We start from the raw sequence: 23,795 nt of genomic DNA, 5'->3' as shown, positions 1-23,795 counted from the left end.
GGTCACCATTAAGGGCTTCTTTGTAACACGAGATATTTGTTCTACCGCCTATATATCATGAGATCACATAATTCATTCAATTCCAACTTTTTGCACAAAAATAAATAAATCTCAGCAAATAACGCTATGACAATTACAATGTCTATGCAGTGATTCGTTCAATTCTTTCGTTTAATTCTTTATTTTAGACACTTCCAAATAAGGCATTCCGAAGAAATACTGGAGAAATAGACGTAGTAAATAAATGCATGGTAACTTGGGGTTGGCATGGTAACTGTTTCCGTATCGGTACACTATAGATTACCTTGATAGAGCAGTGATGTTTGAGAGTCTGCATTCGTAGTCGAGAACTGCAGGGAAGAGAATAAACATTTTACAGTAAATAATGATCCCAGTAATACAACACGTATATGCATATACTATACGCTATATACATGTACACACCCACACACATGCCCACACACGCCCACGCACACACATGCACGCACACACACACGCCCACACACACCCACGCACACACACCTCAACAGCACGTGAAGATAAGTTCCTGCTCCAGCAAATATGTGCCACCAAGCGTGCAACTGAGTGAGGGGGGCAAAGATGTGGGAGGAGCTCCGATACTCCCTGGGGGGTGGTGGGGTGGGGGGTTAAAGTCTCTTTATATACAAGAATAAGAATTACCTCAATTTGGGACAGAAATGATTGTCAATGTTCCAGAGCACAAACCCAAACCCATACCTGTATAAAGCAACATAACACATGACACAAATGTGAATGTTATAATTATAATTATACACTTGGCACATACGGTAGTACCTATAATAATATACAGGTGGTAGCTAGCTGGTGTATTTAACTCAAGGGCAGCAACCTCCCTCCTAGAGTGTAACCCACAGGCCATTGACAATCAATATACATGTATATATATCTATAGGTACATGTACAATTATACTCACACTGCCATGGACCCCAGTGCCATGGGTACCAGCCTAGAGCCACTGTATTTACTGCAATGGAGTAAACATGCGCACTTTGTCGGTGTCTGTGTTTGTGTGTGCTCTACAAACCACTAATTACCGTATGTGGCCAGTCACTAATGAGAGTAGGACATTCTTAGAGAGCAGGAAATTCTTACATAATTATACTCAAATAATTATCGTCTAAAACAACTCAATGTGAACTTTTACAGGATGTGAGAGCATTACCAACAGCATTACCAACAGCATTACCAACAGGCATGATGGAAGCTGTAATATTTATGGGCTCTAATCTCAAGAATGAATACAATCATGTCTATTTTGTCTCATTCTCGTTATATTTGAGACTGACATGCTAACGCTCAGTGTAATGTTGCATGGCAACACGTGTCGTGTTTATACTCCGATAATAATTTGTCTGTCTATTGGACAAATCACACAGACAATAACAACGATATAATGATATAATGATATAATGATATAATGACATAATGATATAATGATGTATATAGCGGAAAAAACAATCAACTGATAAAAGTTTAAGATTTGTAATTTTCACATAATAATTATAATTATTTAAATGTGTGATAATAGCGCTTGGCTCCGTCTGATAATAAGGATATGGCTTATAATTAATTAATCACTAAGGCCTGCAAAATGAATTAATTTCGCTGGTGGCAACGTACAATTTTGCCAAAAATGCAGACAACACCATTTGGAAAAAAGCCAGTAAAATGCTCTAATTTCACCTCCAAAAGGCTTGCACTATTGTCTCTATTAAATCAGTCTCATTTAATCAATTCTACGTCAAAATATGAGATTGGTTACACCTTTCATTGTGTTCCATAAGTGCTCTCGATAATTTGCTTACCTTATAGAATAGAAGCCGTGTACTACCAGGCCTAATACCATCACGGCATAGGCTCCCTGCAATGCATACACATGCACACTCTGAGTATGTACGTGTATAGAAGAGCTTAATTGAGTTAGTCACATGTCTCAGGGATCTGCCCAGTGAAGTAGTGCCTATTTTTAATCATCAGTCTCAATTCAAAGCTGACACAAATTTGTCTGTGTTGAACTTGTTTCCTTGATGTAATTATTCGCCTCTTTTATATAATATAGCCTATATAATTATGCTGTGCAGTAAACTAGGCCTAAGAGATGGATATTTTGTCTCTGGAGGTGGTTAGCACCAACCACCACCATCGACCAGTGTGGGCACATTGTATGATGATAGAACACTTCACCTCGAAGAACACAGGGTCGGGGATGATCAGGTAAACCTGTATAGGGAAAAATCACTCTAATTATAGAATAATGATTAAGAAGCCCACTTGATAATTTCTACCCTAGCTGTGACATTAAAGAGAAACTGCATGCTGCCTATAAATAATTATTGCAGTCACCCTTGTAAGAATGTATGTGAAAAATGTCTAGGATTGGATGGAGGAAGCACGCGTAACCAAAATGGTGGAAACAAGCAAATGGGAGAATGAATGCTGTATACATAATTAGCTAACGTGGAATAATTATCGTTAATAATTGTGAAAAATGAAATGAAATTGTTGGAAAGTGCACTCACGAGAATCACGATAGTTGTATAGGCCATCAAGAGGACTGTTCTGATGTAGGTAGACGTGGGATACACTCCTCTAGGTTGTCCCATCTCATACCTGCAGTGGGCAAAGATCGTTTTACCAATAAGAACAAATCAGAATTATGAACAAAATCCAGTAGGTAAAGATCATGAACTGAACAAACACAACTTGATTCAGTTTCAATTACTCACAGTGTGAAGAGCATGCATGCACTGAGGATCAACATGGGGAGCTCATCCAACAACTGCACATAAGAAAAGAGCATCAGTTGACTATTTTGATCAGTGATTAGTTGTCTATTGTATTCATTTTCAAGAATTAGAGCTAGTCTAGCTCCCACACTAGTCTAGCTCCCGCACTGCATGCACATTCATTACAACATACCTGCATTGTATAGAGCAGGGTCCCATGAAACAGTAGTGATCCAACACCCACAGCTGTGCAAAGAGCACAATCATCAATCATCATTATTCAGCAACCAGTAACCCTTACCTAACAAGCCTATATAGCAAAGGTAGTACCTCGTCTCTAAGTGATTACTGTAACACTTCCACAGCCCCCACAGTGCAGGCACGATCATTGCAGCATTACTAACAGTGTTCCCTGCACGAGGAATGTATAATAACACCTCGGTTATTAGGGATTTCCCCTTACAAAAGGTTAGTTACTTTACAAGCCCCAGACCTCAGTTAGGGATTTCCCCATTGTTGGGACTAGCTTGGGACATGGACGATTTGTACACTAGTTACAAAAAGTAGTGATAAAACAATATAATTTTATCTCGGATTTTATTTCTCACAGAACTCGGCGATGTAGTATGAGAGGACGTGGTTCTCCTCACACCAGTCCAGGGTAGAGGTGGGACTCCCCCACACACCGACACGGTCACCTTGCTCTGGAGCTATGTATGGAGGCATAGCTCTGTAGTCCTGTACTGTGTAGCCGGCCTCCTCAGTGTTGTCTGCTCCTTATTGCAAGCATGCAGTAGTTAAAATCTATCACATGGCCCTCGAGACTACACTCTGTAATGGTGAAACAACGCATAAATGCAACGCAAAATGGCCAAGCTACGTGTTGCACAAGCTCTGATGATCTCTATCAATCAAGATAACCATGAATGTCCATAAGTGTATTTATAGTAAGTAAGTATAGGTGAAGATTGTTTGGATCTACTAAGTACTACATTGGAGAGCAAGAATCAAGTCTAAAGCAAGCTTTGAAAGGTATAATAATGGACAAAACCATAATGCTGAGTCTAGTTTCATTTGTTATAGCCAAAGTCTGACTCTTGAGGGGCAGTGGGTACTGTATAACTATGGCTCTGTCATAAACCGACCTCTGTGCTTATTCCACTAGCTCTACAGGCTAGTGTAACAGTGCATGTACGTGTACCAGTAGCTACTAGTAACTACCGTGTAGAGCGCTAGCTAGCCAGGTGACACACCCCTCTTCTGTGTCTGTGGTACCTTGCTCCCCTTAATAACACCAACTAGAAAGCCTTTAGCCAACAACAAATCTCCCAAAGCTTAAAGCTTTAACTAGAGATCTGTCTGTGTTTAGTGTTGACTATAATGAAGACCTACAGTACATAAATAAGACATGTTACATGAGCCCCTCCCCCTTGTCAATTTATCATGTTATTTGCTACATGTATATTAAAAGGATATGGAACTTGAACGCTTGTCTATAATAATCTTGTCTAATTCTGCCGGCACTGAGCTTATTGTGTTGTATCAATTGCGCGTATAATTATGCCTACTTCTTGGAATGCTTACTCTATTATATTTTTTATTGTGCAGACAATGTCACAACCAAAGCCTGGTGGGGAGGGCAGTGATGGCAAGCCCCCCAGTGACCCCCCAGACAGTGACCCCCCAGATAGTGGACGTCCCCTCTCTCGAGAGGAGATGACAATGTTCTCTCCGTACAACTCTCTCAGGAGCAGTGAACCAGTCTCACAACAGGTGGGTGGGTGTGTGTGCAGGTGTGAGGGGAGTTGGTGTGGGGAAGCTTCTGTACCTCTGTAGCTGTGCAAAGTTGAGCTGTGTGCAAAGTTGAGCTGTTTCAATAGCTATCTTTGTGGGACCGTTTACTTATCATGGCTTGAGTCATGAAAATCTATTCTACTTCTAATAGCCGCACTAATATCTGACTGGTCACAGGTTGAGGTGTCCTCACACCTCGATGATGGTGATGCTACAGAAGGTCGGGCAAGAGTGTTCTTCAGAAGGATGTTCAGCGGAGGAGGGGCAACCAATCAGATGAGTGCACCACTACCCACTAAAGCGACCAATCAGATGAGTGTACCACCACCCACTAAAGCAACCAATCAAACGAGTATACCTCAAACCAAATCCACCAACCAGTCGAGTGTCCCACCCTCAAAACCGACTAATCAGAAAGCGTCTACAGTTGCTACCGCCTCTAGGCCTTCACCTACTGTGAACGTCAGCAAAGTTCAAAGTTCAAATCCTCAAAAGACTGGCAATAATCCACAAGCCAAATTGTTGGTACGTCCTGCTCGAGGGGGTACTTCAAATCCTCAAAAACAAGCCCCCCAGACTTTAGGGATTGCACCACAAAAACCACCGTCTAGGCAACCCCCGAAATCAGCACCCCCCAACAGAGCACCTCCTTCGACGCAACCACAACCTGGAGTGGCGAAATGGAGTTCAAACGATAAAGTATCTTTTAAATTAGATTCGGAGCAACTGTCTCTGACGTCGTATACCCATCCTCGCCCACCCCCCTCTAACCATGGCCCCTCGGGCAGGGGACAGTCCATGGAGAGGTCTGGCACAATGGACAGGAGGGAAGTGTTGTCACGCTTTGGAAACATCGGGAAGGATGAGGTACTTACAATTAGTGTAATAACTGACAGACTGTTACGGTAGTAGCGTTTTATTTGTGATTGTGTGCCTGTGTCTACTAGTCTGTTCATTGTAACAATTAAGGAGGTGTTTTATGGGCAGCATTGACAATGGTATTGTGTGTCTGTGTGTAGATAAAGATGCTTACACACATGTACAGTCATGTAGGTTGCATTGAAATCACACTGATAACGTTGATATAGGCATCACACTTTCAATGTTTCTCATATATACAGAGCTAAATATAATTATGTACATACATGTTCCCTGCATTACAATACTTACCTCCCCCCACACACACCACACACACCACACACACTACACCACACACCCACACACACACACACTAATAATTAAAACTTACTAGACAAAGTAATGAATGAAGGCTGGATTCCAACCATCGTATATATATTTTTATTAGAAGCTTTCCGTTTGATTGGGAGGGTGTGCGACTGACAATCCCTGCCCACCCCAATACCTTTTGTATACACTTCACACACACACACACACACACACACACACACACACACACACACACACACACACACACACACACACACCACACAGGAGGGTACAGACCTCCGCAAATACTGGATGCCGGACAAGGCTTGCAAGGATTGCTCAGACTGTGGGGTCAAGTTCAGCCTGTTTATCCGTCGCCATCACTGCAGGATCTGTGGCCGCATTTACTGCAATAACTGCTGCTCCCTGACCATACCCGCTGCTGAACTCAGACCCAACCTACAGGTGAGCCATTTCTGATTCTGCACATCTTTTGTAAAGTTATAATAAAAGGATACAGTACTTATGAGCAGCATTGACAATGGTCGTCATGCAGACGCAACTGTCTTGTACATTTACTTTATTCAGTGATGTGCGTGCCAATAAAAAGTATTTTCAAATTGGTGGCTATTTTTCAATCCTAGTTCACAATTCAACAAACCGTTCATAGCCTAACATGTGGTCAACTAGGAGGCCTAAGAGGTGGTTAGTTTTGTCTAGAAGTGGTTAGTACCAACCACCAACAAATGTCCCTCTCCACTAGTTAACTCAGGCCTGTTAATGCTACCACTAGAAGCAACTCAGTACATTAACTAATCTATATGATTGCATAATTATCATCACGCTGTTAATTCGGATTTTCCCTCAGGGCAATCTCCGTGTGTGCAAAGAGTGTAAAAACATTTTCCGAGAGTTTCATTCACGAAAGCCGAAACAAGATTCGCCTCTCCTAAGTAGTGAGGGTCAAAGTTCAGATTCTTCCAACCTCTCGCCCAGTCTCTCTGGTACTATGACCCCTATCAAGCTTCAGGTGACATCAAGTGATCCACCGTCACCAATGAGCATGCACAGTAGCTCAGGGGAGAGAGTTTTGAAGTCTACAAGGTACGTACATGTACATGAATATAATATGTACATATTTGTTTTTAATTGGTACATGTTTGCCAGTTCCTTTGAGACAGGCCATAACTTAACCAAAAAGCTATCAAAATTATTATTTCAAAAGTTATGGATGCAATGTGTACCTACGTGGATGAGGCCAGGGCTGCATTGAGGGGGGGCGAGGGGGGTAATTTGCCCCCCTGGGCACAGTTTCGCCCCCCCCCCCCCCCCTAGGATCTGGCAGATTAATTTGTACTGCTATAATTCTGATGCCCCTCCTACATTTTTAATTTTCCCAATTCGCCCCCCCCCCCTGATCCAAAATCCTGGATGCAGCCCTGATAGCTGTAGTACGATTTACTCAGAGCAAGAACCTAAAATTGGCCTCTAGTATGTCAACCACCCACACATCACAAATCACACACACACCCGCCCACACACACAGTGGCACATTGAAGAATACGTCTCGTCCAGTCAGTATGCTCAGTCCTCACAAGTCCTGGGACGAGGCTAGTGGGCGGAGTCAGGAGCACACTGATTTATCACCCTCAAGACATGACTTGTATCACCTCACTCGTAGAAGTGGTTTGGCAGGTTTTGACAGTCTCACAGTCGGTCAAAAGGGGGAGAGTCTACTAAACCTGGACGAGGTGTGTGAACTAAAGCTTGGGTACTGAGAATTTGCAGTAGCCTCACTAAAGTTGTCTGTGAACTAAAGTACCTACAGAACCATTGATTAAACAGAGGGGGAGGGAGGTTGAGCACATTTCAAACTAGTATCATTGATCTAATGTCAGTTTTCTGAAAGCTTAGAAAGAAATCTTTCATTGTGTATAATTATTGTATAAAAAGGGGCTCCAAAATGCTAGTTTAAAAACTGGTATTGTCCTTATGCCCCCCACACCCACACACCCCCCCCCCACACACACACACACACACACACACACACACACACACTGTAACAGGACGAACTAGAGGACATAGCTACTGGAGTGTGGCTCAAACTACAAGACCCGGACATTGGTCTACCTCGTCTCCACCATCGCTATCGGTTACGGAACTTCCCCGACACGTACAGCGGTCATGAGCTCGTGGAATGGCTAGTGGTCAACGAACATGTGAGATCAAGGTGAGAAAGTTTGAGCATAATAACAGTTACTGTATGTTCACATGTACAGTGTAGTGCGTTGTTTGGGGGGAGGGGACCCAGTATCTAGTGAAGCATCTTTGCAACTGTAGACACTATAACCCAATCTCATATTTATCGTTTGCTAAGAGAAAGTGTGGTGCATTCAATTCTTATGCCAATTTTATGGTTATTATTGAAATTGGATCACCAGATGTAGCTAGTTGGAATTTTTATTTGGAACTTTTAATACCATGGACAATGGTATTTTGCTGAATGTGAGAAATTGTGTACATGTATCAAACTTGCTTCCTTCAACCCACACACACACACACCCCACACACCCACACACACACACACACACACACACCCCACACACCCACACCCACACACCCCACACACACACACACACACACACCCCACACACCCACACACACACACACACACACACACACACACACACAGGGAGGTGGCCATTCGTGTCGGTCAGGCTCTAGTGGACACCAAACGTCTCAACATCGTCACTGCAGATCCCTACTTCCGAGAAGACGTAAACTTATTCCTAGAGTTGGTGGAGGCAGCTAATTCACTGCCGGATAATCAAGAGGGTCCATTACTAACAGATGCTCCGAAGTGGTTCCAACATCTCAGAGATGATGAAGAGACAGAAAACCAGTGAGTTACTAAGGAACTCTACTAGCTACGTGTACTAGATAGTGAGCTGCATGCCCTCTCTTCTTTCATATGCCCTTAATTGTAATACTCAATCAGTTTATGTTGAGTGCAGTACATGTACTTACCAGGTCATGGTAGGCTGAAAAGTATCGATACTTCAATTTTTGTAAAAAAACAATGATTTCGTTTCTCCCCCCCCCCCCCCCTGTACTTACACGTATACCTATATATACATCAGTCATGGTATTGCCTTATCATAAGAAGAATATCCATAATAATTTACAGTAAAATAAAAACGAATATGAAATGACTTGCTTCTTCCCCCCCAGAGGAGAGATGGATGTGACTCGAGGGTTCATCCACGTATCCCCCACACACCGACGATCTCTTGCAGAGAAAGGTGTTCGAGTTTCCTCCATTCATCTCGAGGCGGAGAAGAGAAACTCACGGCCGACTTCGTATACCTCTCTAGGACGCGGAGAATTGGAGAATGAAGACGAATATTTGGTCATCGATCGAGAGCAAAGTATGCGAGCGAAACAAGACCCTCCGTACTTCCCAACTATACCGAGTATCGATCAAACTCTAAGCCCTACTCGACAAAGTTTCTCTATGATTGGAAGCGAAGAAATTGTTCAGTCCCTACCAGTGGATGGTCTCAGTGCTGCCACAGAGGCGGCCAAGGAATGTGCCGACGAGAAATCTAAAGCGTCTATCCCTAGTGACAAAGCTTTAACTCATTACGAGCGTGTACACGATGATCATTACCACTCTCTCATGGTCCAGCAAATGAAGAGCCTTGGCCTCAACTTGAAATGGATGGAAGTGATCAAACCGCTGATAATGGAGGCAACTCGTAACGTTCGTACGGATGCTCTACCGGACGATCTGATGGATATAAACCAATATGTGAAGATCAAGAAAATTCCACGTGGTATAAGAAACAACTGCACTCTAGTGTATGGCGTTGTTGGCACGAAAAATGTCACGCACAAAAAGATGCTCAGATCCATCAAAAACCCAAAGATTCTTCTTTTAAAATGTGCCTTTGAATTCCAACGAAAAGAAAACCAATTGTCGTCTTTCGACACTCTTCAACTTCAAGAAGAGAAATACCTGAAGAACCTGGTTGTCAAAGTGAGCACTATAAAACCAAATCTCATTCTGGTTCAAAGCTCTGTGTCTCGGCTTGCTCTTGAGATGCTGTATGAGCTAGGTATCGTTGTAGCCGTGAATGTCAAACCTTCAGTAATGGGCCGAGTTGCTCGGAGCACAAACGGCGAAATCCTACACTCTCTCGATCAGCTGATGTTTGGAACTGCTTCGATTTTCGGTACATGTGGACATTTTTACATTCGTACTTTTCCATTATCGGATGGCGATAAGAAGACGCTGATGTATTTCGATCATTGCCCTCAGCAACTTGGTTGTGTGATCATCCTACAAGGGGCTCCGTTAAAAGAACTAAAAAAAGTCAAAAAAGTGGTCCAATTCGGGCTCCACATTGCTCATAATTCCATATTGGAAACTCATTTTCTTGTGGACGAATTTGCATGGCCTAAGGATATAAACAAAGACGACCCCTCCACACCCCCTGAGGACTACACCTCCACAAGCTCCACCCCGGAATGGTCGCTATATCCGTCCCTCGGCTATCCCCTAAAATCCCTCTCTCACGGAGAGCTGCAAAGGAAACTAGAGGCTTTGAAATTTGTTGAAATTGATACAGAAGACTTGGAAGTTGTTTCGGAACTTGCCCCAACTCAAATTGAAGATGATTCAGAAGTTGTTCCTGAACAGGAAAAACAATTAGTAGTGGAAGATGAAACAATGGAAAAAGAACAACTTGTTTGCACGGTTGAGATTGAGGCTCCTGTGCCATCTACTGAACAAGATACCCCAGAGTCTGTTGCTGAAACGATGGAGGATCAAAACCAAACGATGGACGTGCAAACTCCACTGATTGGGGATGAAGTAGCCACAAATACACAAGCAGATGTAGACAATGTTGAGGTTAAAGAAGAGCCCTTGATTCAAACTGTTGCACGCACTCCATATACGGGTATAATGACAGGCAAAATACTCGATGAACTTGCCGAGGAGGAATTCAAACTAGCCCATCGAAGTCAACTCCTTTCCATATCTCCATACGTGAAATTCAAAACTCCGTATTTACAAACCCCCAAGGGAAGATCAGCTGATTCTAGACGATACCTACCAAACGTTATCTACTGGTCATATCACTTCAAAGCCAAGAACTTATTCAAGTATGCCCAACGTTTGGAACTGAAATTGGACTCCACCACTCGCTTGGAAATGGGACTCACAAAGAGCACTGTACAGAGCACTGTTGGAATGGAATCTGGACGTGACAATCAGAGTCTAGGTTTGGAACTGGTTCCTACACAACCATCGTACAAGAGCGTGTCCAGTCATCCGTTCACTAGTTCCATTTTCCTCATTCAAGCCAACAGTAGCGAAATGAAAGCTGCACTGGCTGATTTTCGATCTCGAGCGGGTTACGAAGACGAAGCAAACACATTTCTTTTCAAAACAGCGGAAAAAGCCTCCAATTATCATCTCTATCTAGAAAAGGTGTTCAGCAAATGTCGGGAATTTGAACTTGCAGCAGCGGCAATAGAAGAGTCCCCAGCCTCGTCCGAGACAGAGGTATCCATGGCAAGTAGCGGAGGCCCAGAGGTTAAATCTAAGAGGGATGTGTCTAAGTCGAAATCACGGAAATCGAAGGACCCGTTTAAAAAACTTATGCCTGGAAATATTATTAAGAAATTTGTTAAAAAAGTTGTTAGGAAAGTTGATGCAATAGACGATGACTCACAGCAAATTATTACCGAGGAGGAAATATGTACTGACAGCGATATAGTGGTCGATGATATGGAAGCAGTATCGCAGAGTATACTGTTAGTATCAACAGATGAGAACGGTGTGACTGTGGCGGCAGATATCATGGACTCTTCGAGCACGGAAAGTGACGATGAAGATTTTATCAAGGAGCGTGCCACACCTAAAAACGGTGACAAGAATCGTGATTCTGGAGGGAGCAGAAAATGGCCAGAAAAATTTGGAACTCTGGAAGATTTTGATCGCAGTTCTCGGGGAAATGCGGAGACGGAGGATGATTACCATGGCGACCTAAACTACGAGGCATGGCTGGCAGCTGATGAGGTAAAATATGCGTGTGTATGTGTGTGTGTGTATATACGTAATGATATATTTCTCTTGCAGCAATTGGATTGTTTTGATCCAATCAAGCATCAAGGCATCTCCATTCTGTTCAGTAACACATCACATGATGGACTCAAGCATCAGGACCCCTGTGTGCCCCCCTGGTGAGTGTACAGACCCCCCACAGTGTGGCCATGTACATGTACATGCATGTAGAACAGCCTGTCATGCAGGCCTTCTGTTTATTAACTGTCCCTAGTTAAAACTGTGTTTACATGTACGTACATGTACATGCATGTATGATTTTACTGGCCTATAGCTATAGCTATTTATTTCTGCATTGCCTGCTTGTTCTTCTATTTATGTCCTTCCAATGTTTTCCATGCACTTATAGCGTCATTCCAATGTTTTCCATGCACTTATAGCGTCATTCCAATGTTCTACTACGGCCGTAACGACATATCTCTAGGAGAGTTCCTGCATCGATACTGCTTCAGGTGTGTGTGTGTGTCATGGCTCATGTGCATAGTCATGTGATGTACACGCACTTAACTATACACGCACGTATACATGACTGTAGTATAGTTATGGGCACAATAAGTTAAGTCATGTACATGTAGACTACCTATACCACATGCGTACCCATAATATTGCTAATTTTGCACGTAAATTCTAGTCCTCCAAGAAACAATACAAAACAGAGTATTGGAAGCCAGTCCACTTTGTTCTGATTTGTGTCAATTAAGTTAGGCATCATTACAGAAAAATGTAAACTCCGTGTATGTGTATATGTGTTATAGCGTGAGGCTATTTGCATTATTCCCCCTCAGGTCTTCCTATCACTGCCACGCTTGTGGTAGTGACATGGTGCAGCATCAACGTCATGTGATCCATGCACTGTCAGCAATCCACATCAACATGCAAAAACTGGTTTCCCCGTTGCCTGGCAACGACGACGGCGTCTATACTTGGCTGGCCTGCAAATTTTGTGACCAGGTATTATACAATACACAGTTTCAAAATAAGTTATTTTCAGAGCCTATAATTATATAACAACCTCACTGTGTGTGACTCTACTTTGTGCCTATCGTATTAGACTACTAGAATGTTTTGCGAGCATCAAACATTTGCGAACTTTGCGATGGTTGACCAATTCGCAACAATAAAATCCGCAAAACCTTAAAATTATTACTAGTAAACACACACGATCCTTGCCAGAACGCAATAGTTAGATCACAAAGGGTCAAATTTTCTGCTGATTTGGCTCATTTGCAAAGGTTTTTCACCCGCAAAATATTCTAGTAATACGGTACACTCGTAAGTTGTTCTCATGGTCAATGTTAATTGGTATGCATACTCTCATTTTCGACAGTGCACTCCCTACACTAAGATGTCGAAGGACAGTCTTCTCTTCTCGTTTGCAAAGTTTCTCGAGTTGAAGTTCTATTCCGAGACGTATGGTACTCGTTACCAAGGCGACCAGAACTCGGCGTGTACTCACTCTGTCCACAAGGACTATGTACAATACTTCCTACACAAAGACAAACTGGCTGCTTTCCAGTACGTTCACACACTCACACACACACCCACCCACGCACTCACACATCACACTTACACACACACCCCACACATACACACAGGCCGGACACGGTTGACATGCTGGATGTACTGGTTCCCCCGAGGACTATTCATATCACCACTCCTCGTCGGAGGTTCCACTTGGACTTCAAAACGGAAATAAAACAAGTCCAAAGAATGTGAGAACATCAAGCCCACACACACATTGCTTGTAATTGCTTTCTCTTGTGTGGCCGCCTTTTGGATGTCCATGCAGGAGGGAGATGAAATGATCCCCAATTAAATCCATGAACATGTTACTCCCCCCCCCCTCACAGAGTGGAGGGTGTGTTCTATCGTATCGGACAGAAGCTGGAGCGGTACAGACTGGAACCAGTCGCTCACACCGTTGACGACCATATTGCCAACTCTAAGGTAACACTATACATACATTTGTATTGTTACTATTACCAGGCTTTTTCAGCATACGATTTTCCTGAGAAATTGATTATGTTATTTCCAAACATTATATTTATTTAGGCTGAGCGAGATGCACTGAGGTCAAAGGTGAGGCAGCTGAAGGATCTTGTTGTACTCGGGTGTCCGTTCCAATCGGGGGAGGAGGCAGGAAAAGACAACATGAAGATTGACCACGAGATGGAGGCTAGCATTATCGGTAACTTACAGGACAACATTGCAGACCTCAAGAGATGTATTGCAGACCTGGTGGACTGCTGGAACATAAAGTGAGCGGGAAATTGGTGTGCTTCTTATTCCACCACCCACACACCTCACCCCCTCACTTAACCCCCACCCCCACACTTCACTTATTCCACCACCCTCAACACCTCACACTTCACACCTCACTTAATCCACACTTCACACCGCACTTAAATTCCACACCTCACCCCCACACCTCACTTATTCCACCACCCTCAACACCTCACTCCCCTCACTTATTCCACACCCCACCCCCACACCTCACTTATTCCACCACCCTCAACACTTCACTCCCCTCACTTATTCCACACCCCACCCCCACAGCCTGGAAGACATGGATAGTAAAGTGAGAGAGTATCGTCGCAAGATGAGAGAGAAAGACAGCATTCAGGGGGAGAGTTCTCGAGACAGCCCGGCCACTGCCACGTCCACTAGCTCCACCCACAGCACACCCCTGCAGTCCATTATCCCCTCTACAGAGCCTTCAAGGTGCATGTGTGCAATACTTGAGTGACCGTAACTCTAATAAGCTGCTACCGTTCAGTACATGTACCTATATAACCTTTCAGTGTAGCCGTTGTTGCTGTTCAATTCTTAACGTAAAATTAGGTTGATAATGGGTATGGTGTGTTTAGATCTGACCAGCTGAATTTGGCTAAATTAATATTTCTAGCTACATGTACGTATATGTATAATACATGTACATCTTGTAGGAGTAGTCAAGGCAACACGCCATATGGCACACCCCCTGGCTCCACCCACTCTGACTCAGTGGACCTGAACACAGTATCTGCGTCCAACTTACTGGCTGTGGGAGGTAAGGATTCCCGTCCCCCCTCCCCTGACACTGGAGCTAAGGCTCACTCCAGAAACCTCTCCGATAGTGGTCTGCTACAATCTGAAGGTACAAGTGATCAGTGAGAATTCAGTGCATGCAAGTAATTAGAATGTAGGATACAGTAAAGGTATAATTATGTTGGCTGGCTATAGTGCATATGGTTAAACCTGAGGAATAAATTTTCATTTGCGTTTGTATGAGTAAAATTATGTGTACACTGTACGTTCCCCAAGAGATTATGTCGTTTTTAATTCCGACAGCCATGGACAAAACTCACAAGCGTCAGTTTTCTGACTCTGTGGCTCTTCAGATATCGAAAGCGGGAGTCCTCTCTCCCATGGATACCACACCCCTTTACAGCTCGGAGGGTGGTCTCAGTTCCATGGACGCGCCCACCACTCCCAACGGTGGACCTAACCTCAGCGAACTGACAGAAGAGGGAGAAATCCCTATCATTGAAGGGGAAACCCCTAGCAATGTTGGTGTTGCGGAGGAGCCTGGCGTGGATGTCCCTGTCAAAGAGGGAGAAATCCCCAACAAAGATGGGGAAGTCCCTAATGAAAAGCCAGGTGTTGAAGGAGATGTCAAACATGAAAAGTAAGACAATAATACATTGTCATACCAACTTTTGATGCTATAATCATTGTTTTTAACAGTGCACCAAAAGAAGTTCCGACGCCCAAGCCGCAGTCGCAGGACATTGCCAAGTCAGCAGAGAGAGAGGAGGAGGTACAGACTGACAGTGCCGGAGGACTGCTTGCACGACTCAGAGGTGGGAAACATTCATAAAGCAGTGTGGTGTATAACTTTGGCTATACCATGTTCCAAGGCCGAAAAACCAACGAAATATTGGATTTTGTCAACAGAATGTATAGTTATGGGTGCCCCCCCCCCTCCCGTTTATCCTTCAGCTGCCATACATGTACAGTATGCCAGAGATCTTAGTACGTACAATGCTTTATAATGCATGCAGTTTGATTTGTTTGTTGATGACAACCTTAATGCAGCTGCACGTATTATAGCAGTAGTGCATTAGGTAGTCAGGCACATTCTCACCCCAGGCAAAGAGACGCAGGATTCCAAAGACGATCCCACAAAGTTCTACCTCCTCGATCCGTACGTCATCACTACAAATAGTCCGATGAGCAGCCGCTCTTCAACACAAGCTCCTAGTCACTCCACAAGCCCTAGTTATCCTGACCCACCACTGACGGTGAAGGCAGGCAAAAAACAGGTTGGATCACAGAAGAGGTCTAGTCTTGCTCAAACAGCCACAGAGAGTCACTCCGAAGGTCAGATATTGTACTATAGATGTACGTAGCTGTCATCAGGTTTGCATATCCTGAAGTGTTTTAGTTTCTTTGTATACACATTCTCAATATTAATCCTTACAATAGGGAGAGGAGGCAGCGAAAAACGATTGAGGGACAAAGAAAGGACGGGGGTGCTCTCACGTCCCTTTCAACGTTTGCCGCCTCCATTCTCAAACACTGAGCATCATTCGATGCATAGCATTATCACTCTTCCGATGAGTATCTACGAGAAGGAGCCGACATCCATCATCGCCTTTGCTCTGAGTTCCCGAGAATATTTACGCAAACTGAAACTGCTTCAGGAACGGACTGCTGTTAAATTGAGCGGAGCTTCAGCAAAGGTCACAGAGGTCAAACCAGCACCCACTGCCAGCCCTAAACCGTAAGTGCATCAATTGTACATAATTATCTTCAAGTGTGTCACATTTCTTGTATTTCAGTCATTTCAAGTTTTCCTCTATCATTTTATAGGAAACGACATACGAGTGACTCCGAGAAGGGGCCCCCCCCTGGTGCTAATGCAGCCAATATCAAGACAAACCTGAAAGCCGTCATAAACGAACTTAAGAAGAAGGGATCAGGTATCAGCCTCTTCTCTGGCTCAGCGTCAATTCAAACCTCACCTGAGGCACTAGAAACCACCCCAGATTTGTCCAAGAAGGCAGAACTCACGACCAGCTTGTCTGTGAAGTCATATGACCCGAGCATAGCGTCATCACGGTTGAGCGACCCGTCTACGGAGGGGGTGGGGCCTAATATTGGACTAGGTGGAGCTGATGAAATGGACTCGGGGAAAACAACGTCACATGTCAGTTTAGGTAAGGACTGTGTTGCGCTAATTGCTCTACTGTTTAAAAAGAAAGCTTAAAAAGTTAATTGTAAAATCCAATTAGCATTATGGATAAGATAACTTGTGTGTTGATACAGCATATGCATGTGTACATGTATTATCAGCCGTACAGTTCACTGTACTATCTTATTATTAAGATGGCAGCTTTTTTCTATTATTACTATACATACATAATTATGATGTGGCCATTGATTTTGTTCATGCCTACGTACATACGTAAGTGTGGTTTACTATGGCCATTGATTTTGTTCAGAGTTCACTAGTCCTGACAAGTCAGCCAGTTTCTTCTGCAAGGTCTACTATGCCGAGGAGTTTAGAGAATTGAGGGAGCTCATCTTCCCCAGTGGAGAGGAGAGGTGTGTGTGTTAGGAGGAGGGTTCACTGTGTATTTGCTATAGAGGGTAACTTCATGCAAAGCACGTAGTTAATGTACATGTATAGTTGCAGTGGACTATCCCTATGTTTAGCATTGGTCTGCATGTAGACTAGTATACCTGAGTGAATCTTTACTGTATATTGTCAGTGTACAGACTTGCTCACTACTGATTCACATTACTGGCATGCCATGAGTGTAGGAATAATATCGATTTTACAGAAACTGCCGTTGTTTTATTAGTCTACTTGTGTTCCCTTCAGTTTTATTCGTTCGCTGTCTCGTTGTATCAAGTACGATGCTAAAGGAGGAAAGTCGAGATCAGCTTTCTGCAAAGTAGCAGGTATAATCATAACTCTTACAAAAGTTAGCTACGTGCTTGTGTGTAATTAAAGCACAACAACTGTCCAACAGCACACGAGCCTATTAATCGTGACCACCACTTTTTTCCTCAGATGATCGATTCATTCTGAAGCAGGTCAAGTCAATAGAGATATCATCATTTGAGCTCTTTGCTCCTCACTACCTCAAGCACGTCACAAAGGCTCTGGAAGATAAGGTACACATGTATATGGAACTGTTTGGATGCCGTGACTTTTCCGAGCTTATAGTTATTCTGTAGTGCTGGCTGTATTAATGTAGGAAAAAGATCGTACAAAAAAAAAGAATACCCACTTTGAGTGTTTACCAATTTAAAGTATTTTGCAACTTTTTTGTACTTTATATTTCTAGCGACCTTTGACCTTGGCCAAGATTCTCGGTGCGTACAGTATTGGGTTCCGCAACTCTCGTACCGGTTCCTCAAAGCGATTGGACGTTCTAGTGATGGAGAACCTTCTGTACGAGCACAGCACCAACAAGGTGTTCGATTTGAAGGGCTCCATGAGAAGTCGATTCATTGATCCGTCTAAAGAGAGCAGTGGGGACGTACTGTTGGATGAGAACTACCTTCAATGTACGTGATACTTGTTTAAACTAACTGTCAGCTGATCAGTAGCACACGATTTAGAAGCTTGATTCTGTAGTATCTCAAAAGCCTGAAATAATTTACGTATCTCAAGTATAGCAAGTGTCCAAATCTTATAGTATATAATTATTAATAAACGTGTTCTCCCCCTCCAGCAATTTGCTGCAACCCAGTGTACGTGTACCCCCACTCCAAGTGTGTACTGATGCAGGCCATACTAGCCGACACTGAGTTCCTGGCACAGAACGCCATCATGGACTACTCTCTACTCACTTGCATCGACGACTCCACGGGAGAACTTGTCGTTGGAATTATTGGTAAGCTTGTGAGGGGGCGGATAAGTGTGTGTGGCTTGTAAAACAACAAGCTACGTCGTTCAGTTCCTCTCGACGTTTGTTGATTGTGATTGTGCCATGAAGAGTGTTTGTAATACTCTTAAAGATGTCTTATAACTTTAATCACGAGTTGCAATCCGTTTATCAATTTAATAATTGTGAACGTCAAGTGTATTAATTTTCTGATCATATAATTATTCCTTCTCCCTCCCCAACAGACTATATCCGTACCTTTACGCTGGATAAGAGGGTGGAAATGTTCCTCAAGAAGACAGCTGGGAAGACGCTACCAACTGTCGTGTACCCTGAACTTTACCGTAAAAGATTCTGCGAGGCAATGGACAAATATTTCACTGTAGTGCCTGATAAATGGACAGGGCTAGGTGCAGACGTCAAGTACTAGCATTGTATTAACTATAAAATTATTATAATTATGTGTGTCATGTCTCTGGCGTGATTTTGTTTTTATTGCTCAAAGCATCACTGTAATGTGACTATGTTCTCTGTCCTCAATTGTTATTTCTGAAATGTTGATAGAAATGTGCTGTCAGTGCTTTTGTTGCTGTATTGAAACACTATTGTCTGCATGCATGTTAAAACACAATGGGATCAGACATCACATGAGCCCCTCCCCCTTGCATGTCTATAGATCCATAATTATAATTATATGTCTGAAGATGCCTCAGGCTCCCTCAGCTGTACCTGTACATATACTAGATACTATGCAGTGAAATTGTATTGATATAGTTATATAACTATACTTCCTGACCTTGTTGTTTAGAGTGTGTTCAAGGTGATGTACTGTAGCTCAGCTAAAGCTTGTAATGTACAACTACTTGTACTGATTATTATAATGTACTTCACTTAACTTGTTTGCATATGGAATGCATGGAAAGTTATGCTCACATAATCTGCCAGACCTGGCACTACTACCGTTAGATACATGCAGCAGTGCCATTGTTATCAATTGTGTGCATGTGTGCATGTGGACCTCTTGAGGACAACACTTGGTTGAATTGTTAGTAATGACAGATGAGAACTAAGTGATTGTATATTTGCAGATTTCATGGACTCTTCAAACACGGAATGTGATGATGAAGAAGTTTAACAAGTGAGCGTGCGATGTCTAAAAACGGTGGCAAGGATCGAGATTGTGGAGGGAACAGGCAATGGTGAGAAATTAACTCTGGAAGGTTCATTTAAACTATGCACCTACATACTATGGTTTTACTCTTTGGTAATTGACCTCATGAATGTAATCTATTGGTAACGTAGATAATTATGTGTGAATCGAATATTATAATTATAGCACAATCATAAAATTTTGTTATCTCTACAAAAAATAAATCTACAAGAATCTACAAAAAAGCATATCTCTCTTTAAACTATAGTGACATAAACAAGTGCTAACGACAGTAACTGTTGGAACTAACAATGCCTACAAATTTTATTTACATGATAAGGTACTTCAGCTAAATAAAACAGTTCACACTTCATTGCGTATGGGGCCGATTTCTGTGTGTGTAACAGCAGGACGATGATTGACTCTTGGGGGGGGAGGGGCTGGTATTCTGTAGTCCTCTGTGGTGAGTGGGGCTAGATCATCCATGTAGGATAGTCTCAGCTGGTCTGGCCTCGTGGCTGGTCTGATGATGGGAGGAGTGATGTAACGATCAGGGTCAGCTTCTTCCACGGCTCCATCAGTGTAAGGTGGGTTCAAGGCGTCTCTTTGTTCATAATCATCTACTGCTTCGAGTAATTCATCTTCATCATTTTCATCGGCTACCAGCTGATACATTTTCTGGGCATTGTTAGCTCGTCGGAGTCTCATGTCTGCAGCACCAGCTCCTAAGTTTCTTATGGTGTCCTCTATTTTCAGCCATGTATTACTCTTCTTGAGTACGAATTGGTAAAAGTGATAGCAGAGCGTTGTCACAAATAAGGTGAATGATATAGCCATTGAAGTATTGGCTAGTGCTGACTGATCTTTATTTGTATCTTTGACATAAGAGGTGCCAAATGAAAGAATAAAAACATTGAATAGATAGAGAGTTTCGAGGGAATCACAAAACTTACTTTTGTACAAACGATTATTTAGTAGTTTCCAGACAATCAGTCCAACTGATAGAACCCCAGCTGATAGGATAGGGAGGTAAGTGTCGAGAGCCATGGCAGCTACTAGATTATGAATAATTAGAGCAAAGAGAAGCAGTCCCACCCAGTAGCGATGTTTGGGAGTAAATGGAGCATGGTATGCATCCATGAAGCCAGTGTACTTTGTATTCTTGGTCCATATCATAACCTTGGAACAGCGTGGAAACCATTGTCCAAAGAAGAGCAGTACAGTGAACAATCCACCGGCAAAGAGGATTATGGCTGCAGCAACAAACCGAGGGAGGTGATCGCGAGCGAAATATTGTACATTGCCATCAAACAACCAAACTATATCACTTTTACCATCAGGATAGTCCAAGACCCTGTGTTGCAATGCAGCAATGACAAACCGTAAGAGTTTGGAGTAAGAGAGTAGGATGAGTGTGCCTAAGGCAGCAACTGGGTTCCTGTTGGAGAGGAGCTTTGCAAATGAGTCAAAATATTTGCTTAAAATGATAATAAAAAACATTAGAAGAAACAAGTAAGCGGGAAAGACAAGTTGAAGGAGTACTTTCCCTTGAGAGTTCATTCCATTGTAAAAGCACGTGTCAATTCCCAAGTCAAGATTCACCCATGATACGAAAACTGTTATAAAGTTGTTTAAACTAGGAAAGAAAATTGCTTTATTAGCAGCTACTATGTTGGCGTAAAAAATGAGGCCATGAATATTTCCAGTTGCTATAGTGATGTTGAGCACGAGAATTAAAGCAACTAGCAATATGCCTGCCAGCGCAAATGGTATTAGTAGAAGAAGGTAAAGATTAGAGCATTCCTTACAGTTGGACGTACCCAAAACAAGACTGTGTCCTGGTTCACAATCTCCACACAAGACACCACTTCGATTGTAGGCACATTGTTCGTCAGGGTTGCTTAGACTGATGTTGACTGGTTTTTCTACACAATAGTCAAATGTACAGTTACTAACGACATACCCTGTTTTGTTGGTAGTATTTATAAATTCTATCCATATGTTGTTATTACTTTCCAGCTTAATGGTTCCATTTTCCTCAGAACAGTTTGTTATCTGATATTGTTGCAAGTCTGGATCACAGTCACACTTGCACTCAATATCGGACTGAATTGGCTTGAGTCCACTAGGGCATGTGCAGTGTTGAAAAGAAATATTAATAATTTGTGTTGAAATTCCCAAGTTGGTGCATGGACCCTCAGCATAGAGTTCCACCTGAGCAAAGCTGTCTTGTGAGAATACATTGTACTCTAATTCTGTGCACTGATTGCCAACTTTCTGTTCAGCCTGTCCTTCTTTAAGACGACCAACTCCACTCTCACTGACAACAGAACTGTGAATTGTGGCATTCATTGGATTTCCAACTTGGTCAACAGCCATAACACTGATTGTAAATGTGTGTCCTTTTTTTGTAGAACCATAGTCGTATTGTGAATAGTTGCACAAAATTACTTGAACAGGCCTAGAGGAGATTGATAGTGGCTCGATGGAGGATTTGACAGTTTTTTTTATGTAGTCCAATCCGTTTGAAGATTTATATTCAACATTTTGACTTACTGTACACCTGTCCAACAAACCTCCGTAGATGTTTGCTCCTGACTGGGTAGCCGTGTTGTTAGTCATGAATGTGTTGAAATAGTTTGGATCAGAATAGCCGAACTCATACAGTTTAATTGTTTGAATGAAGCAGCCAGCAAAAATAGTTCGAGTTGCATCATATTCTGTGACTCCTCCTCCACATTCGCTCCTCTGGGTATTATCTGCCACAAATATCCCCCCTCCGTACTGAGCCAAGTTGTTGTTAATCATTAGCTTAACATATCGCAGAGTCCTTTCTCCAATCGTTTTAAATAGGTACAGTTTCGAACTTTGCTGTAGATACACTCCACCTCCACTTGTGTTAGCTGTGTTTGAGTCAATGTTGACATGTGATTGAGTTAGTTTAATAGTTGAAGATACTGCATGTATACCTCCACCATTCTCAGCAATGTTGTGAGCAATCTCACTCTGTTTATCACTCTGTATATTTGGAGGAAGTGGCCTAAAATCTGCATATTCCGTCTGCACTGATTGGAACTCAACTCTACTGGAATATGCATAAATCCCCCCACCATCCTGTGCTGTGTTGTGATAGATCTTTATTGGCACATTTACAAAGAGTGTACTCTCTCTCAGAAATATCCCTCCTCCAGAGGTAGCTGTGTTGTTGGTGATGATAACTCCTTCTGTGTTAATATATATTTGACTCTGGTCAGCGCTGATAGCTCCACCAAACACACCATGATTGTTACTGAGTGTTGTAGGTCCGTTAAACTCGATTCGACTATTGAAAGCATAAATGGGACGACCATTGTTACTGACAATATTCATTCCAGTGAATGTTACGTTTGATTGCGAAATGTTCAAACTGGCCATGTTATTAGTAATAATGTCAGTGTTGTTGATGATCAAGGTGGAAGATTGCAAGACATCAATTACCCCACCTTTATTAGCTCTGTTGTGTGTCAGCGTACTGTTGGAGATGGACACACTACCTGAGAAAACAACAATCGCTCCACCATCATAGACAGCACTGTTGTGTGTCAGCTCACTGTTGGAGATGGATACACTGCTACCTGAGATAACACTAATCGCTCCACCATAGTTAGCACTGTTGTGTGTCAGCTCACTGTTGGAGATGGATACACTGCCTGAGATAACAACATTAATCGCTCCACCACCAAAGCCAGCTCTGTTGTGTGTCAGCTCACTGTTGGAGATGGACACACTGCCTGAGTAAACAACACCAATCGCTCCACCATCGTAAGCACTGTTGTTTGTCAGCTCACTGTTGGAGATGGACACACTACCTGAGCCAACACTAATCGCTCCACCAAAGTCAGCACTGTTGTTTGTCAGCTCA

General features: G+C 42.8%; 3 protein-coding genes across 3 annotated transcripts in view; 1 reads left to right on the top strand and 2 right to left on the bottom strand.

Annotated features, from left to right (window-relative positions):
• Positions 1-63: 63 nt before the first annotated feature.
• On the bottom strand, positions 64-3,609 carry LOC135337058 (alkaline ceramidase 3-like). The gene is made up of 12 exons (XM_064532951.1): positions 3,378-3,609; positions 3,071-3,181; positions 2,963-3,015; positions 2,770-2,822; positions 2,563-2,653; positions 2,228-2,263; positions 1,849-1,904; positions 957-1,007; positions 682-738; positions 523-624; positions 305-350; positions 64-219 (listed from the first exon to the last, which is right to left on the bottom strand). The coding sequence occupies exons 1-12, from the start codon at positions 3,493-3,495 to the stop codon at positions 172-174; spliced, it is 822 nt and encodes a 273-aa protein (XP_064389021.1). The 5' UTR covers positions 3,496-3,609; the 3' UTR covers positions 64-171.
• A 30-nt stretch (positions 3,610-3,639) lies between these two features.
• Positions 3,640-19,360, top strand: LOC135337057 (1-phosphatidylinositol 3-phosphate 5-kinase-like). Its single transcript, XM_064532950.1, has 29 exons — positions 3,640-3,801; positions 4,378-4,542; positions 4,741-5,430; positions 6,016-6,195; positions 6,599-6,834; positions 7,277-7,481; positions 7,797-7,960; positions 8,423-8,632; positions 8,962-11,818; positions 11,879-11,982; positions 12,244-12,315; positions 12,649-12,814; positions 13,191-13,378; positions 13,459-13,575; positions 13,714-13,810; positions 13,916-14,121; positions 14,420-14,584; positions 14,809-14,999; positions 15,194-15,530; positions 15,590-15,705; positions 15,995-16,225; positions 16,331-16,628; positions 16,718-17,064; positions 17,350-17,452; positions 17,733-17,812; positions 17,925-18,028; positions 18,202-18,424; positions 18,592-18,753; positions 18,990-19,360. Exons 2-29 carry the CDS (start codon positions 4,381-4,383, stop codon positions 19,172-19,174), a joined length of 8,196 nt encoding a protein of 2,731 aa, XP_064389020.1. The 5' UTR covers positions 3,640-3,801; positions 4,378-4,380; the 3' UTR covers positions 19,175-19,360.
• A 746-nt stretch (positions 19,361-20,106) lies between these two features.
• The window catches only part of LOC135337056 (uncharacterized), a 4,692-nt gene continuing 1,003 nt past the window's right edge, over positions 20,107-23,795 (bottom strand). Inside the window, exon 2 of the mRNA XM_064532949.1 lies at positions 20,107-23,795. This exon is cut by the window's right edge and continues 793 nt beyond it. Within this exon, the coding sequence (XP_064389019.1) occupies positions 20,258-23,795 (3,538 nt within the window). The 3' untranslated portion in view covers positions 20,107-20,257.

This window comes from Halichondria panicea, chromosome 6, assembly GCF_963675165.1.
Source record: "Halichondria panicea chromosome 6, odHalPani1.1, whole genome shotgun sequence".
NCBI classification, from domain to species: Eukaryota; Metazoa; Porifera; class Demospongiae; order Suberitida; family Halichondriidae; genus Halichondria; species Halichondria panicea.
Note: the sequence above shows the minus strand (reverse complement) of the source record. Positions and strands in the feature narration are given on the sequence as shown.